We start from the raw sequence: 18,379 nt of genomic DNA on the forward strand, positions 1-18,379 counted from the left end.
GTATACCAATTCTGACGGAAATCGCAGGGGCTCACCCAAATGACCTTGAAATTCAAACCTCCGTAACTTCGTAAATATGGCGGGCCGAGCTTAAATTTTGTGATATTCGTAATAAGGAGCATCTAGAGTGTCCGTACACAAATTTTGACGGAAATCGCAGGGGCTCTCCCGAATGACCTTGAAATTCAAACATCCGTAACTTCGTAAATATGGCGGGCCAAGCTTAGATTTTGGGTGCATCGTAATCAGGAAGTTACGTACTACCCACTGACCAAGTTTGGTCCAAATCGTAGGGGCTCACCTGATTCCGAATCTTAGATTATAGATTAGGATTCACTTACATCTAACTTGACGACCGTATATAAACGTTAGTTATTGCTGAAGTTATATTGCGGAAGTTATTGCTGGCGCGGCTTGGCCTCTCATTGGTCTAACGAATACACCACTTGAATTCGACCAATGAGGAGCCAAGAAGCAGCAGCATGGTCGCAGCCTGCTGATAAATAAACGGGGTGCGAACAGAGCTCTGCCCAACGTCTGTGTGTGTGTGTTGCACTAATGAGGTGTGTTGTGTTGGTGGTGTGTGCTGTGCGGCGCGGATTTGTGGGGCTGGGTTTCTACTTTCTAGCGTTTCCAGCAAAGCTATATAAACCGTTTCCAGTGACTGAAGTTGGAATTTCCAGCGAGTGAGTGTTGTTTTCCGTTAAAATAGAATTTAATTTGTTAGCTGAGGAACTGTTTGTTTATATTCTTTATGTCAAACTGCACATAGTAGTATAAGAATTTCCTTCTTTCAGGTTTTTCTAAACATGAAAAATTATGATTTCAGTTGGGGAAACTAAGAGGAGAAAATCAAAAAAATTGATTGGGCAATAAATGGACTTTTGATGACCATATATGGGCATAAATGCAGCCCCGCTACAAAGGGTGAAAAACGGTATAACAAGCAGGTGCTTGCGGTATCGCGTCCACTTATCGGAGAGAAAAAGCTTCCATTTTCCACTAGGAATTAGTGTAATTTGATGAAATTCGGCGAATGGACTAGAAAATGGCGATAGGAAAATGGCTTTTCTGCAGGTTCTGGGCGTGTGTTTTGTTTCATGTTTTAATGTTTAGAGTGACATTACTGTGTGAATAGTGAACATTTTCTTAGAAAATCTCTTGAATGATATATTGTTTTGGAATTTTTTTCATTTGATTCAGGAGCACTTTAATCAGAAAATGTAATTTCTATATGTAATACTTTTTTAAATAAATTAAGCTCAAATGTTTGAATGGACGGATTGACAGAGCCGGAGGCGGAGCCCACGCTAAGCAGAGCTTGTTGCGTAGATTCCGACCCGACCCCTACCGTCCGATCGCGCAACCGGGTATCGGGACTGGGAGAATTTAGATGCCAAAGTTTAACATGCCCTTCAAACCCGAACACAGCCTGCCCCACTCAACTGACTTCAACTGGCTGCGGCTGCTCTCACCAACCGCAGACCATCCCCGTCAGGAGTCTCTCAAATATCGACCGCCGGAGCGTCTCTAACCCGGGCTCTCACTCCACTACGGGGAGTCCAATGCTCTACCAACTGGGCTACGGGACAAGCTACTATTTTGCTATTTGCTTTTTATTTTTCTATTTTGTAAATGCTTTTTTAATTCCCGCAAGTGTTCACTCACATGACATGACATCAGCCGGTCTGCCTGTAGTTTCTTGTGACACCACCTGGCATTTATCGAATGCATACCTGCTGTGCAAGAACATTATTTTCAAAGAAATTGATAAGCAGGAGTTACAGTGGGGCTGGTCAGGGAATAATTGACCTTTTATGTGAAAACTGCAATTGAAGTATTTGATGTATGTTTGTCATATCAAAAGTGTACATTATGTACCTGTATTTAGTATTATGTATGTATGTATGTACATTATGGGGTGAAAATTATAGCCAGCTCTTGCTCAGTGTAGGCTGGTGTGGATTGCCATTCTGGTTGGTGCAGGCTGGTGCAGATTAATTACCCTAGCTGGTGGTGCACTGTTTGTTGACTCGGTTGCCATGTTTTGCAGTCTGACCTTTGACCTCTGACCCCACCATACACTTCTGTATGTATACAGTATACTGAGGTCCCCCTCTGACTGCTGTGTTCTTTTCTGACAGGCAGGTGTAAGTAGTTGTAACCTTCATCTGAACACATCTGTCAGTCACAATGACCCAGGACCAGGTGCCAGATGAGATCAAGGTCAAAACTGCCTTCAAAGGGTGAGTGGCCGAGCTGAACCATGGAGTGCCAGTCTGCTGCTGGGTTGTGTGGCCAGCACATCTGACAGTTCAGGATCACATCTGACAGTCATTAGGTTTTAGTGATCTGCCTGACATTGCTCACTCTGACACCTAACTATGTGAATATCTGCCCTGAGTGATGCAGTAGTATACAGCTCTCTAGTCTCTATTGACCGTGTTTCGTACCATGTTGTTGAGAAGGGTATGTGCAAGATTACTTTACTTATAGGTATGTGTCTCTTTCAATTATTTTTTTAATTTTTTTTTTATAAATTTAGTCCGAACCTTTTGATGGGAAGGATTCACAAGGACAGAGCCACCGCTAAGCGAAGCTTGTTGCGATGACCCTGCCCTCTACCCTCCGATCGCGCAATTCCGATTCTATGGCAGAATTTAGAGTCCAAAGTTTAACGTGCGCACAAAGCCGCGCACGGCCGGTCCCCTCGCTGACTTCGCCTGGCTACGGCCTGCCACCAACCGCAGCCATACCTGTCAGGAGGCCCATAAATGTCGAGCGCCCGTCGCGCTTCGAACCCGGACTGTCACAACCGGGAACGCGTGCTCTCACCACGCGGAGTCCAACGCTCTAACCAACTGAGCTACGGGACCGACATTATTATGTCCATGAATCTGAAAACTAACTCATTTTTGCGCATGGATCTTCTATTACATACATGCCTGTCTTCTGCTTCGTATTTTGAACGTTTGTTGGTGAATGAAATTAAGAACAGTGAACCATTGCTCTCTTGGTATCAAACATCTTGAATTAGGACCAAGCTCTATTCTTTTCTCTTGTTTTCACACTATAGTCGGCTCTCGTCAAGGCAGCCGACACTCACCACCGACATCCGTCGTTACATTCCTCCAGCTGACTATCTTTCCCGTCTTCTACAGCGAGTTCTACATCACCTACATCAGTCCCGACATGAAGTTCGAGGCGCTGGTGGGCGAGATTAAGGACACGTGCCGGTTCCCGCCCGACGCACGGTTCACCGTCAAATGGGTCGACGAGGAAGGTGAGAGAAGCGAGGGAGGTGAGAGAAGCGAGGGAGGTGAGAGAAGCGAGGGAGATGAGAGAAGCGAGGGAGGTGGGAGAAGCGAGGGAGGTAAGAGAAGCGAGGGAGGTGAGAGACACGCTCCAGGAGGATAGAGGGAGACCTGAGGGCTGGAGATAGTGTGTCTCTTTCAGTGGGAGATGTGGGTTTTCCGTCTCAGCAGCAGGGAAGAAGAATCGCTTCGGAGACGAAAGTGGTGAAGGGTGGGTTTGTGGAAGGGAGGGTTGTGTGTGTTGTTTGAGCTTTAGGGTGGGCGATACAGCTAAGGTAGGCTATCAAGCGCCCTGAAGGGAAGGTTTGCCTGAGGAAGGTTAAAGAGTTGCTCCGGGGATAAGGATGCTGGTTATCCGCTTAAGTAAAGGTAGCTCACGGCACTCAGCCCGTGAAGACGTTGCGACTATCGGACGAACGACCGATAACCAGCGACATCTATAGGCATCAGATTACCTTATCATCGCTTTTGGGCTGACTCACCACTAGAACGGCGAAACAGCTTGTTTTTGCATAAAGGTACATGTGCGCGGGAAGGGTCGAATGAGTCACCTTTTCAAGGTACACTAAACTTCCCTGACCTTTTACATATTGGCACCGCTTCGAACGTCTACTTCCGTGGTTAGTTGCATGTCGTAGCCTGTAAGGATTCTTTTGACATCAGTGCCACACCACTCCTCTGACCTGACGACGCTACCATGCTAACGCCACGTCCCGTTGGCCGCCTCCGCAGGGGACCCGTGCACACTGTCGACCCAGGAGGAGCTCCAGGAGGCCATCCGACTGTATGAGGTCAACAAGGACTCGGAGATCACCATTCACGGTGAGTGCCGCTCGGCGGCTGACCGTCTGAGACTGGTGGCATGGCTGGTGGAGAGATGCTCGGCCCAGGGCGGGGCGACCAGACCGGTCCCGATCCCACCGCTGCCGGCCGCAGTAGGTGCACGGACAGCTGGGACACTGCCCGTTTTTTCCAACAGGAATCTTGTTTGGTTGTTGAATTACTCCACCGAGGAAAGATATTTCTGGAACTGCATGCGTGCCTCCGGATTGACGTACTAGTAACAGTCGTACAGCTCTGACGTGGCTTGTTATTTGAATTCTTGTATATGATAGTTAGTCCAGATATACTTGGAGAGGGAGACACTGGACAGCCGGCATTGCCTGAATCTAAGCTGCAGGGAGCAGCTTTTACCAGAAAGCAAACTTCACTTCTATGTCATATATTATACTAGCAGCGGTCGTTGAATTGAAACGGCCGCGCCATTGTCCTTCGCTCCCGAATTCAGGAGGTTCATTTGTTTGTGAAATAAAGCCGCCGGTTTAGCGACTGCGCGACTCGCTTATTAGCCCACCACGTGACATTGTGAGGCCATTATGACCGGCATTGACTTGCTCCGAGCCTTTAGAATGGCGCGGCACAATTCTGCCGTAGTTAAATTTGAGTGTTGCGCTATTCGGCTATTTAATAGCGCTCGCTCAGAAAAGGCAGTCAGACGGCGGGCCGGCGCTGGGCGAAATTGCGGCAGCCGTCTGCTGGAGGGCTATTTCCGCCGCGGGCCGGCCACAGGTCGGGTGTCGCGCGCTGGGGGGGGGGGGGGGTGCTGGTGTGGTCACAAACACCTCGGCACTGGGCTGTGAGCGACTCCGCCGGTGCCACTCGCTGTGAACGCCCATCAGCCATCCGGGATTGTCAGGGCAGAATACTCTCTCCCGAAGTGGACTGTAAACATGTTTGAATGCGACAAGCTCTGAAATGTGTGCGGATGTTCCGCTTGTAGTCAATGTAGCAGGGTTGCAGCGTTGCAGGGCTCTACGCTAATCAGAGCTCAACGCGCTGTGTTTTGCAGTAATGATGATTTTATGATGATCTTTATGATGCTTAGCTTCATGCATACGCCTACAGCCCGCATCCCCAGTTGCAAACGACCAATCGCGCCGCAGGTGTAGTTGTTGGGTCCGTATAAGTTTCCTACCAGGTAACCATAGCGCGGCCTGGCACCGACCGCCACCACAATCAAACCCCACCGTCATATCCCGTTTCAAACTTCATCACGAAGCCCTCTTCTTGCGGCCGGCCGGCTGAAAATAGCGTCACTTTATTCACATTTAAGTCGTCGGGAGCCGTAAAGTTAATTGGCTGCTGTGATTTACTCGGCATAGTTAGCCGAGGGCGGCCCAAGTGTCCCTGGAATGGGCGCGATGCGTGCAGGCTCGGCGGAGACGCGACGCGGCGGCTCATTAGAGGCGACAGAGGCACAACGAGGAGTAGGAGTGACACTGATCGTCTACTTGTCCTGCCGAGTTACTGCAGTCTAATATTTCGACCGGTCCCGGCGGCAATGCATCTGTTCGGTTTGGACTTGTGGTGGCTGTTCACTCTTAAAGGGACTGTCCCACCTTAACATTAGAATTGAGTTGAGATAGCCATCTTGATGGGCGTTCTTTGAAAATCAGAGTCGTGAAAACCGTTTCTCCAGCAATTACTTCATCGCAAATAAATTCGTGTTTGATTTTGACATCTGTGCAAATAAGTGCCACAATGTATTGGTATTGGCACTTAAAACCTGTGACGTTTCCGCCTTTTCCGAAGTTTCTGTATCTGTCGACTTGTTTTTTATTGAAACCTTGAAAAATAACAACGCCTCTTGGAACAGCGCCCGGTGCCACGAGGTGGAGAATTAAATTGATATGCCAAACTAATTCTAATAGTCTTCTAATTCTAGCAGTATTTTTATTTTTGTATTTAAATATTTAAGAGGCCGTCCTACATGTGACTGAAGAATGCAAGAGCCATGAACTTATCAATGGCAGGTGTCAAGTGTGCAACTCACTGAAATTAATCATAGTATCAAAATCATAAATGATTTGCTCACTGCTGTTTCAACTCCATAATCAAGACATGCTCTGAGGAGTCCACAATCTATTGATGGTGACAAATAAGGAAGAGACAATGAATGTTCACCTTTTTATTTCTGAACATCCAAGACGACTAACCTTGAGCCGTTAAACATTGATAATACCCTGTTTGCTGAAGTGTGGGTGGCCTGAGGTCGACCATGTCTAGTAAAGAACTGTTGTTTGTGTAAACACCACGCAGAGGTATTTTGAAATAAATTTTAGTGATGTAATGCATCATTCTTTGAACTGAGTTGCTGATGGCGGATGAAAGCGGAAGTGCTGCACGTTGAATCAGAAATGCTCTGTTGCGCTTTTAAGCTTATGTTAGATTTTATAGATGGCTTAGTTTTCCTGCAGATTTCATCTTAAAGCTGTCAATAGTGTTTTACCTTTGTTTCCTGGGAGCAGATCCAGCTGCTAACATGAGCATGGGACCAGGACTGGGCCTTTGTACCACAGTCGCTGCGCTGCTTGTCAAAACCTAGGTAATGTGCTTTGTTAGGCCATGCTTTGCATTTTTTAAACCTTTAGAGTACTTTGTGATCATTGACACACATATTGAACCTGACAAACAGCAGCAAAATCACACCCCATCCTTACCTCTGTGCAGTGTCACCCAACAAACAACAGGGCTTCAAAACAGGCAGGTTCCGCATTCAAGTCGCTTCTTGCAACTATGTGACTAATGTTAGGACAATAGACGTGCTGCACAGGGAAGGTGTGTTCTTTGTAGCTCTTGAAAAATGAAGTCATGCCTAAAATTCAGTTTAGAATATTACAATTACAAATAACTTGGATAAAAGTTGCAAAACATGAACTCTGACTGGTCAGTTGAAATATCTTGAGTCAGTGAACCACGCCTGGGCTGGAGGTGGTCAGTTCCCTGACTTGCGCAACCTCGGGCACCTCGGGCAGGAGCTGTGGGACTTGTACATGGATAAATTGAATAGACGCTAGCCTAGATTATGTCGTGGCTGCAGTCCAAGACGTGTTCACCAGTTGCCGTTGCTGCCGCTGCCTGCTGCTGCCCTGCGTGCCGGCTGGCAGCTCACTGCTGGACTGTTTGCGCGCCAGGCATCCTACTGGATGAGTGGGGTAGGTCGCAGATCTTTGAGAGTGAAATGTTTGGTCTAAATATAGCTTGAAACTCTTACAAATAATTTAATTAAAAGGCAAAATTTCAGAGGACTCCATTGGTGTCTCAGTGGTGACAATCAGAACTTGATCAGAACTGTTATCATGCTGAATGCTGAAACTGAGGATAGGGCTGAGCTGGTAGGCTAGAATTTAATATGCAGGCTTACAAGGTCCCCAGTTAATCCACAAATTTGTCAGACTTGCCTGTAGATAAATTCATGCAGATGAAATGTTTCTGGCAGATAGCCCTGAGGCAAAATGCTATTCAAGCTTGTTCCGCAGCTCGTTGCGTTCCACATGAGCCACTACATCAGAGTCACACAACTCTGCCAAATGTGTTGAAAGGCCACGATTTTTCCAATAAGTAGGTATATTTATTATTTTTCACAGACACAACAAAAATACAAATGCAGGTCACTACAATTCATTCTGCTTCAATTACAATTGCTGGAATGTGTTTTGCAGACTTATTATATTGAATCTTGAACAGACTATATTATATTACTTTGCTCATGGGCCCAGGCCAGTACTGCAGAGTATGGCTCGCAGGTCGCCAAGGAGCACTGGCCTAAGTTCAAAATTTACACAAACCCTGCAAACTGAGCCAGAAAATTCACACCAAAGGGGGCTGAGAGAACACTTCGCACCCCGCTACACTAAATCTGCACCACACCAAACCAAATCCACACCGCACCACACTTAAATCCGCACCAGACGAAGGAGTCTGCACTGACAACATCTGGACAAAATTGACATACTTTGCAGTCTGGCTCATGGCTATATCCATTGTGATTCTTAGGTCTGATTATTGAAGTTGAGCTCACTTCCATCATCCATGTGCCCAAGACATTGTGGGCAGCATCAATAATCAAACATCAATATCTTGCTTTTGCTTATTAGGGAGCATTCTATAATCTTTTAAAAATGATAAATAAGGCCTTGTTGATATTCTTTGCAGTTTGCGACCTTCTTCTTGACAAAGTTCAAGCTTCAATTTTCCAATTTTCATTTCAATCCTTTCCATGAACATTGAACATGTTTGTGTTACTTTGCATCTTACTAAAATACCAATTTCCTGAGTTTTGCTTTCATGCGCAATGTTTGTACTATTCGCGGCAGAAGCGTAACAAAACTTTGTGCCACCGATTTGGCAGCTAGGAAAAAACTTTGCCCGATAAAAAAACAATCATATGACGTAATCGATCCAAAAGCTTTAAATTGGAATTTCTAAACAATTAGCCAACTATGGGCCGAATGTTTGCCAATTTCGTGTACAGGGGCCCCTAATCTATGTCTTGCAACACAAGAACAATATATCAAAGCAATTTTTTGAAGGTGGGACAGTCCCTTTAAGCGCACCAGTTTTGTGCAGTTATCTTTAAAATAGATCGGTGCTTGGTACTTCATAATTTATTTAGCAACTGGGCCAAGATGAATCATGAATATTGCATTGTGGAACACTGGTGGCGAGGGTATGATCGCTTCATCGAAAACCAGTACCGGACCCAGCTTTGAGCACAGCTTGCCCGTTTCTAACTCGGCTGGTCGCGCCGTATCGTATCACAGACCTCGGTTACGCCTCCTGTCGGCCGGGGGTGGGGTGGGAGGAGGGGGGCGGTACGTGACCGTCACCGTTTGCCCTGCGGCGACAGGCGAGGTGTCGACACTGCCACCCGCGCCGGACGCTGCGGGGTGCGAGCACACGCACACAGCGCGAGTGCGTGAGTGGGTGGGTGAGTGATGGAGTAGTGGGTGATTGGTGAGACGTGGTGATGGAGCCAGTGATCGAGGTGTGATGATTAGAGGTGGTCATAAAAGGGCTGCGGTGTGTGGGTGATGAGGAATTCGTGGCTAGAGAAGGATCGTACGTAGGTATTAACCCTCGCCCATGTAGGGGGGGGGTTGGTGCAACCCCCCCTGAGGTTTTTCGGAAATAGTGCAAAAACGGCGGCGCGCAGCGCCGCCAAATTTTGGGTACCTTATGGGGCAAGCCTTGCGCATCTTTTGATAAAAAAAAAATTTGACCGGGTCATGTCAGGTCACGGAGTTATGACGTCACAAAGGGAACAGCCTCCGGCCGGATTTTCACAAACTGAGTGCCAACGCCCGAGGTTTCCTGCCGGTGGTACGGACATCGGTTGATGGATCGTGATGAAACTTCCCATGCATGTTGGGGCAAGTATTGGCTATCATATGGTATAAGAAACTTGACCGGGTCAGGTCAGGTCACGGAGCTATGACGTCACAAGAGGAACAGCGTCCGGTACTATTTTTGAAAAGCGCCCGAACCACTATTTTGCTAATTCTTGTCACCTCAATGGGAATATGCAGCAATATTAGCTTCTATAGGGAGCAAATGGACCTCTCAAATCCAAAAATACAATCAGATTTCAAAAATTTAAATTTTGATTTTTCGAATTTCTGCCGCCGACTGTGACCTTGCCGACTTCCGGCGCTCCCAACGCGCCATTCTTAGAGCTAGGGAAACGAAATACATACCAAACGATAGTGAATTGATCAAGGAACACGATAGTGAAGGTTTCAAGTCGATATCTCCCACCGTTTTGCCGCAATCGCCGCGGAAAGTTGAAAAAGTCTATTTTTCCGAAAATTTGACCTTTGACCGGTCAAAAGTAGGTCAAATGTTGACCTAGGACCAAAAAATATACCACCAATCGCGAGATCTCGGCGAGAGCAATCCGTTGGTCTTTTCCGCTAAGCTCTACGACGCTCCGTTTTCAAACGCCAAGGGGGGGATCGCACCAACCCCCCCCCCCCCCTGCATGGGCGAAGGTGGCAGATCGCCGTTTACGGGCGAGGGTTAAAATAAGAAGAAAATGCCAAATGGTGAACTGCCCGGCAGCCGTGTAGTACCAATTACTAGTGAAAAGTTGTGGTTAGTTGGTGTCTGAATGTGATACAAGTTGACCGACGGTATTGCTATCCAAGCTGCTATTACCGAACTCTTCAAAGCTGCGTCTACCGTCAGTTGGTGATACCTTTTCAATCTGACGCCGGATCTGAAAAATACAGCGACTTCTCTTGCTCTAGTCACAACTAGGCGTCCAATCCGCCCGTATGGAGTCGGACAGCTCAGCGGTCGGGACCTACCGTCCGTACGGACCCGGGGCCGTTCCCAGACTGGCTGGCTGGATCCAGTTTCAGCTGCGAACCCATGCAGCGTTGAGGCCCTACACATTCTGTGAGTACTGCGGAGCGCAATTTCGCCATAATGAAGGGCCTTCCAATGAGCCAACTGGCCGGTCTGCTGTGTTACATTATTTTATTGGGATGGGTGACGGTCTGGATATTTCTCCTCTCTCGTCGCATTGCGCTTATGTGATGTTCATTTTCGGCGTTAGCATCTGTTCCAGACCACCGCTTATATCGGCGATGGTCCAGTTCCGCTGATCGTTTGGTCTCGCCAACTGAGCCAGTTCTATCCATCCATGTCCTGACGCCTCCCCGTCTCACTCCCTCTGCCCCCTCTCTCCTCCGTCAGTGAGGCGTGTTTTCAAATGGCGCCGCGCCGGAACCCCGTCGCGTTTGTCCGATTGGAATCGATTCGCGATGCGGTCTGTTCTCCTTTGGACTGCACATAACGGGGTCCAAATTCATCTCCAGCAGGCTTCCCGCCGAGCTGGTGTGGGGCAATTCTGAGATGGCGTGGGAGATCCGACCTGCTCCACGACTCAGTGGCCGTTAACTTCATATTTTGGGATACGTATTGAAAATTGTTTAAATATTGATCTTTTTAACTTCGGACTCATGGAGTAGCGCGAATTACCTGCATAGAAATCGTGAAAAGTCGTGTTCAACATTAATGTTTCAAAATGGCAGCATCAAGGAGGCTATTTTCTATTTTGTTGAGCCATCAATGGTCAATCAGTTTCGAATATAACCAGACATTCCCCTGATTTCCTGTTACAAGAATGGCAACTGAAGTGTACAGTCTATATCGGTTTCGTCGTTTCGCTGGTTGTGAGCTCAGCAAACCTTTCTGACAGTGCGTTTGAACTGCTTATTTCCTCGCTCACGCTCGGTTAGCGCGCTGAAAATTTACGGCGCGGTCATCGGAAAATAATCGTGCAGAAAGGCCGGCCACTATGCGTGCCGTGGCCTGAACACTGGCCCGGACAGGGGGGTAATTTGTGAGCTGCTGATAGGCCCGCCAGCTGGAAATTACAGGCTGAAAAGGAGCGAGAACTGTGGGGGAACGCACAGCTGAAGGTGGCTGACAGAGGCGGACGTAGTTCTCGGATACGGAGCGCCGAATGGGTGGGTGGTCCCAACCAATATGTGCGGGGTGGGACTGACTAAAATGTGCGGTAGGGACCAGCTGTCAGTGGTCGACAGAGCCAGATTTTTGGCGAGATGTGGGCGCCAGACCACATGTCGTGCTTGGATGCTACGTTTGAAGCTGTTTGGAACTTTACGTCATCGCATTTTTCTCAGTGATGTCGCTAGTTATTAAGCATTTAGTACGCTTGATATCCTAACCACATTTAATTTGGTAACCTTTTTAGAAGTTTTTCTGCATAAGTCCATTGTTTGTGTGATTATCAACAAAAAATTGAATGTTCAAACCACTCGAGTGGTTACTCAATGGTTACTCAATTACCGAGTACACTCGGTAGAAATGATTGATACCATATAGTTATATTGAATGTTTTTTTTAGACTTCTCGTTTTGCATTTTGATCTGACGGACTCTGCTATATATTCGCAGTTCAATGATCCATTTCTTCAACTCGAACCATGTATCATGGATCTCTACTGTTAGATCAGTGCCCAACATTCGCCTTGACTTCACAATGATTTGCCAGCGCATTTTTAATTTCAGATCTTAAGCTAGAATGTTAAATTAGGTCCGATGTGCAAATCCATGCTTTCAGAGCCTGAATTTCAAATGCGGTGAGATATGCAGATGCGCTTTAATCTGCATTTCCCGCTTGCAGACCCTGCATGAGCCGATGCATTTCACCTTCAGAAATGACTTGGCTCTACTGCGCCTAATTCTGCGGAAAGTTTGTGCCGTTTTGCCGAACGAATTCCGCTCATCTCGCGGCGCGCACACGCGCTGCGGCTCCCGGACCGCGGCCGGCGCAGGTCCTGCGGAGCGCCGCGCCCAGCAGGTCCTAACTGAACAGATTACCTAATTTGCATCTTAATGCGATCGACTCCGCGTCGGTGTGTCGGACGGCTCGCGTCAGTCCAGACCTGGCTCGGCCTGCTGTGCTGCCGGCATACCACCCACAGCACCGGATGCCGGTCCATGGAGTAGAACACGTCTCGTCTACCCTAGGTAGCCTTTCCGAATCGGGTTGATCAGGGCATAAATTAATCAGTCGGTCGTAAAATGACAAACACAGCGGCCGGCAGCGGAATATTGCCGCAATCGGACCGGCTGGAATTGCTACCTGCACCGGTGCCCGGGGTTTAATTGAGTCCCGAGTCCCCGTGCGCGCTGCGCCCCAGCTTTGGAGGCTATTTTGGGCCGGAGATATCCTCTGGCCGTGGTTCTCTTTGGAACACCCCAGATATAGCTCCATGATTTTGCTGAAGATAGAAATCTCGCCGGGATTTCAGTTGAAGCAGCGCTCGTGTGCGGTTGGACCATGAAGCGCGCTGGTGTGGCCTTGGTTGGCGGTGTGTGCTGCTATTCTTTTTGAATCCCCTGAGTCCGTGACTGGTAGCTATGAACCAAAAAAAAACTAGTATCAAGGATGTTACACAGAATCGAGCCGCCCGACATCGATCTGCTACAAAACACTGTTGTTGACAGCCTGTTGTCGGACGCTTGATAGCCCCCCCCCCCCAAAAAAAAACACACACACACACAGCTTGTTGTCGGTGTTGACAAAGCCTTGTCCGATGACCAAGCTGCCAATAACGGCGCCGACAAAATACCTGCAACAGATCGGCCACAGACCAATGTCTATTACAACTTACGGCAGTCTTCTTTGATCGGTCACCAATGGCCAATCGCTGTCAGAGACCCCCGAGGCGATGCTGACCTCGGGTGATGTACCACCGTCTTAGTTCCCTGTCCTCTCCGCCAGTCAGTGTTCCAGAGGCGGATCCAGCTCAGAGTTTTTTTTTGGGGGGGGGGGCAAACCATAGCGATTTATCGATTCTTTCCATGCCTCGTCCATAGGCGTAATGTTAAAATTATGCCGTTTGGGAGGGGCAAATGCCCATTTTGCCCCCCCCCCCCTGGATCCGCCACTGCAGTGTTCTACTTCTGTCCTGCTCAGGTGGTCATGCCCCTGCTACTGTTCCTGCTCCTGGCCCTGAGCTCCCTCCAAGTACCACAGCCATGGGTGGAGAACCTGCCCCGGCCACCCCGGCCGTGGCCGGGGTAACTTTCAGCCTACCCCGGCGCGGCCGGGGTAACTTTTCTACTCTTGTAAATCCTAAAAGCTGTCTCCATACGAGAAAAGAAAACTCACGCTCTTCGAATGTTGACTTCCATGGGCGTAATATTGCAAATCAGGTACCGTAAAACGGGGTGTTAAGGGACAGTTTTGAGGTGTTTTGTTATATAACTCAAGAAGGGTTGGAGATAGAAGCATCAAATTGTCAGCATTTTATGTGGAATTTGGTGCTTTACATGCCTGCCACATTAAAGTTTTTAAGATTTATACCTGCATATTATTTTTTATTATTTTTCATCACTGTCCCTTAGCACCCCAATGTGGTGTGTTAAGGGACACCTATAGTATTCCAAGAAATGGTCATCAAATGCCCACAATCGGGGTGTGGAAGGGCACATAATTTATTTATTGAAGTGTTTTGCATATTCTGTCACAAAACAAGTCAGGTTCATTCAACACTAATGACCTTTTTAGCCAATTACGTGTAATGCAGTTTACGCTTGTGGAAAATGTGCTAATTGTAAGGTAAACAGAACCAAAAAGTAATCTTCTGTCATCAATAAAAAAAACATGTTGAAGCTTGTCACTTGTCATTATGTTGCGCTCTTTGTTTTAGCCTTTTTATGATGACATCACATTTACTTACATCAGTCTCCATTGACCCATCATTGTAAAAGAGAGTGTTGAGATGTTTTGTTACATAACTTAAGATGTGTTAGAGATAAAAGCATGAACTTGCCAGCATTTTATGTGGAATTTGGTGTTTTCCATGCCTACTTAATTAAATTATATTTAGATATCATTTTTTATTTTTTTCTTCCCTGTTCCTTAGCACCCCACATCCACCTCAAAATATGTATGTCAATCCGGAAAAGAGGAAGAGGATGATGAATGAATGGGTGGATTTGCACAAGTTTTTCAGGAAACATGTGCAATACATGTGACAATACACCTATGCATTCATTTTCCCTGTACACCCACTAGTTTATGTGGTACACACAGAGTTTTGGAGATATTTCAATTTTGTGAAAATGTAGCATGATTTTCAATTCCATTTTTGAACCAAATCACTTGCATGAAAAACCATACCATTTTCTCCTATGGTCAAGAGCAAAACAGTGTCAACTACCACACTGAAGTTTTTATTGAACCTTCTTAAATTAGGAAGTTAACCCGGCGGCCGCTGGGCCTCCGCGCCACCCGCCGGCCGCTGGGGGGGGGGGGGGCATATACAGGGTGTCTCAAAAGTTCGCTTACAGGTACCAGCCATGCTTTTTTGTCAATAATTCTGAATCAACATGAAATTAACAGTCAAAATTTTGCATGGGCATTGGTAACAACCTTCCTCAAGCAGCTTCATTGTTTTCAAGCGCATTCGACCCTTCATGAGCTCACAAAAAGGGTTCACCTCTGACCATGGATCAGGCATGAAAATGGAGGTCGCATACTCGGGTCGGCTGAGAAACTCTCTGCTTCACGAGTAATGGGAATGGTTAGGTCGGAAATGACACATGGCAAAGTGTCGGCGAGGATGAGTACAACATGATGGTCATCTAATAAAAACGGTGGCTAAAATTTTTGAAGGACAAAACCATGCGAGACTAACAGCGCTTTGAACGACCCTTGTACCGCAGCAGACTCGTGCTCCGGAAAGCAGCTGAAAATGCAGTCCTAACTATTGAAAACTGACTAGAAGCTCACAGACAGAGGTTACCCAGTTTCAAAAATTGCAGGTCATCATAAAATAAAGACAAAATATCATTTAAAATTGTTTATAATATCTATAACGCTAAATTTTGAGGGAAAATAATGCGAAAATCGTCAATGCCGAGGACAAGTGACCCTCCAAAAGTGTCAATTAATGTAAAGTTTAATCTAACGAAGTTTCAAGAGGCAGATCTGGAGCAAATAGCTTTCTTTTACACACAAAATCCGGACAAAACCGCACGATGGACAGGTTTTGGCCGTTTACAAAGCAGAACCTCTCCTGAGGAAAACACTCCGGAACCCAGCGAAGGTCTTGGCATTGGGAATGACGAGCGTTCGGGATTTGCAAATTTTGCAAAATGTGTCTCAGAAACAGATGGCCGACACATTCTGCTACGATATGCTGCGAAAAATTTGCCCCTGGCACTTCCCATTTGTTCAGGAATGGGGTTGTTTTGAAAAGGAAAATGGTGCTTGGGAGGTCGGCGCCAGTCATTCATGAAGGAGTTAGCGCCAGAGCAGACCTACAAAATACTCACGGATGGTGTCGATGGAAGCTATCGGCTTTCAGGGAGAAGCGGATGTTGCCGGGGAGCTCGTCAAACCTAAATCCGACGCAGAAACTGCGGGGGATTCCCCTACAAGAGCTTGAAAGCTGGTAACCTTTTATCAGCCTCCGGCAGCTGACGGAGTGACGAAAATCGGTATGGGCAAATATTTTTGGAGATACAGCAAAGGGTTTGGTTTCCAACCTTCCGAATCAGTTGTCAAAGCATGCATATTTGTCTAGTGTACACACGGACACCAAAACCTTAGATTTTTGGCCGGTTCTTATATGCTTTATTGACATGGGAAATGTGTAAGCGAACTTTTGAGACACCCTGTAGTTGCCCCCCCCTTTACTTCTGCGACGATATCATCGCAACGCGAAGAGATAGAGAAACGAAACTTTGCACACATCTTCCTGAATACCTAGCCGAGGTTGTGTCCAAATTTGGTGTTGGTCCCATTTGAAATGACGTCACAGTGACGTCATAAGTGAAATTATAGATTTGCGACTCTCATATTCCTCACGATACATCAGATATATGGGACCGAATATAAAGGGTCGATTATTGGTCAGAAACTAGATGGAAGTGTAGTTAGATGTTTTAGGATGACAACAGGTGCTGTCTAGTTCATTTACAGTTGAGTTTCATGCTCAGCGTCATCAGAAACGGTCCATATCGGAAAACGATAAAACTTTATGACGTCACTGTGACGTCATCTTAGGTGCTACAACCACCAAACTTTCCTCAAACATTGCCTAGGTATTCATTTGAAGCTATGCCAAGTTTCACGGTCGTAGCTCATCAGGTTTCGGAGATATTTCACAAAACGTAAAGGGGGGGGGCAACTTTATGCCCCCCCAGCGGCTCGTGGGTTAATATGACTCAAAGTTTTTCCCATGCAACTGTCCCTTAACACCCCACTGTCCCTTAACACCCCATTTTACGGTAGGTATTTACCATTTACTTAACTTGCCATAATCTCCAACCCTAAGACCCGCGTGTGGTCGCCAATGCCAAGATTGCTCTCACATCCTGTTCAGTTTCGAAATTTTGGCGCGCCTTCGGCGCACTTTTTCAAAACTACTGCTTGACCTCATTGCCTTCAACTGACCTGCCAACAACCGCAACCACACCCGTTTATGAGCGTACCCGTCAGGGTGCTCATAAACACCGAGCGGCCATCATGCTTCGAACTCGGACTGTTGTAACCGGGCCGCGTGCTCTCGCCACGCGGAATCCAACGCTCTAGCAACTGAGCTACGAGACCGGGACCGGTCGATATTCCTGGATCGACTCCCTGTTTGTATTATAAGAGCCGCCCAACATTGAAAAAGGCTACGCCCGTGGATGTCAGTGACCTATTTTAGTGCTTTGCTTGGTTCGATCTGTCAATTTCTCTGTAAAGCTTCTACTATGGTGAGTTGTCTTTTTGTAGCTATTTTGAGACACAATAAAAAGCTGAAAACGCAACATTTAGGTACTCAAAATGGCATATGGTTTGGTTTGGGTTCGGTGTGAAATTGGAAGTTTAAGTAAAAAGAAATAATAATTTAAAAGGAAATCGCCTTTTCGATCATTCCAAAAATGTTATGAATAATACGGTGTCGGATACAACGCTCATCCTTGAGCAAACACAGCATCCTATTCCATGCGTCAGAATAGGGGTTTGATGATGACCGTTGAGAACAACGTGAGTATATCGTCTTCCCGCGACTATCGGTCGCCGGCCGGGGTAACTTTTTCAAACATTCTCCACCCATGACCACAGCTCCTGCCTCTCGGCTCCTCCTCAGTCCCCTGCTGCTGCCCCTCGGCTCCTCCCTAGCTGCTGCTAACCGGCTCTTCCTTGGGTCAGCCAGTGGTGTACCGCCTCAACTGCTGCCCCTCGGCCCCAGTCGCTCAGCCCCTGACCACCGACTCCTCCCGAGTCCCTAAGCCGCTGACCCTCGGGTCCTCCGGGCGCTACCCCTCGGCTCCTCCCTAGCTGCCCCTCGGTCTGGTGGTGCACGCCGGCACGCCCAGCCCCAATGGATGGCTGGCAGGGGAGCTGTTACCGACCGACGGCCCGTCCCACCGCGCGCTGTATGAATGCACGCCGACACTGAGCGGGTCACTGGAACGGCAGGGACCGCCCCCTCCACCTTCCCAGAGCGTATATGTCGGCCCACCAGAATCTTCGCCAATTGTGTGGTAGGTGTCGTCTGAAAGTAAACTAGCGGCGGGGCGCGCGACGGTCAAGGAAACCATCATAAGTTCCAGTATATCACGGCAGTTAATTTAACATAAAATTATGATGGGACAGCGTGATATTGCCTTGGCGACGCTGTCGCATGTGCCTTTGAAAGTGTTATGGAGAAAGTCACAGTTGTTTTGCGACCAAGTAGCCAGCTTCAC

The 18,379-nt window shown here is 47.4% G+C and overlaps 1 protein-coding gene across 6 annotated transcripts in view; it reads left to right on the forward strand.

The window, feature by feature from the left end:
- Positions 1-18,379, forward strand: part of LOC122392175 (atypical protein kinase C-like) — a 137,959-nt gene that overhangs the window by 13,175 nt on the left and 106,405 nt on the right. For 2 of the 6 annotated variants that reach the window (XM_043386768.1, XM_043386766.1), the window contains exons 1-4: positions 539-563; positions 2,145-2,246; positions 3,162-3,283; positions 4,047-4,136. In XM_043386768.1, the coding sequence (XP_043242703.1) occupies positions 2,194-2,246; positions 3,162-3,283; positions 4,047-4,136 (265 nt within the window). In that variant the 5' untranslated portion in view covers positions 539-563; positions 2,145-2,193. Of the gene's footprint in view, positions 1-520; positions 687-2,144; positions 2,247-3,161; positions 3,284-4,046; positions 4,137-18,379 lie in introns of those variants that run through there. The other 4 variants (XM_043386767.1, XM_043386769.1, XM_043386764.1 and 1 more) reach the window with 4 other exon arrangements.

The sequence above is a fragment of the Amphibalanus amphitrite genome, unplaced genomic scaffold (assembly GCF_019059575.1).
Source record: "Amphibalanus amphitrite isolate SeventyFive unplaced genomic scaffold, NRLGWU_Aamphi_draft 000473F_arrow, whole genome shotgun sequence".
Taxonomy (NCBI): domain Eukaryota; kingdom Metazoa; phylum Arthropoda; class Thecostraca; order Balanomorpha; family Balanidae; genus Amphibalanus; species Amphibalanus amphitrite.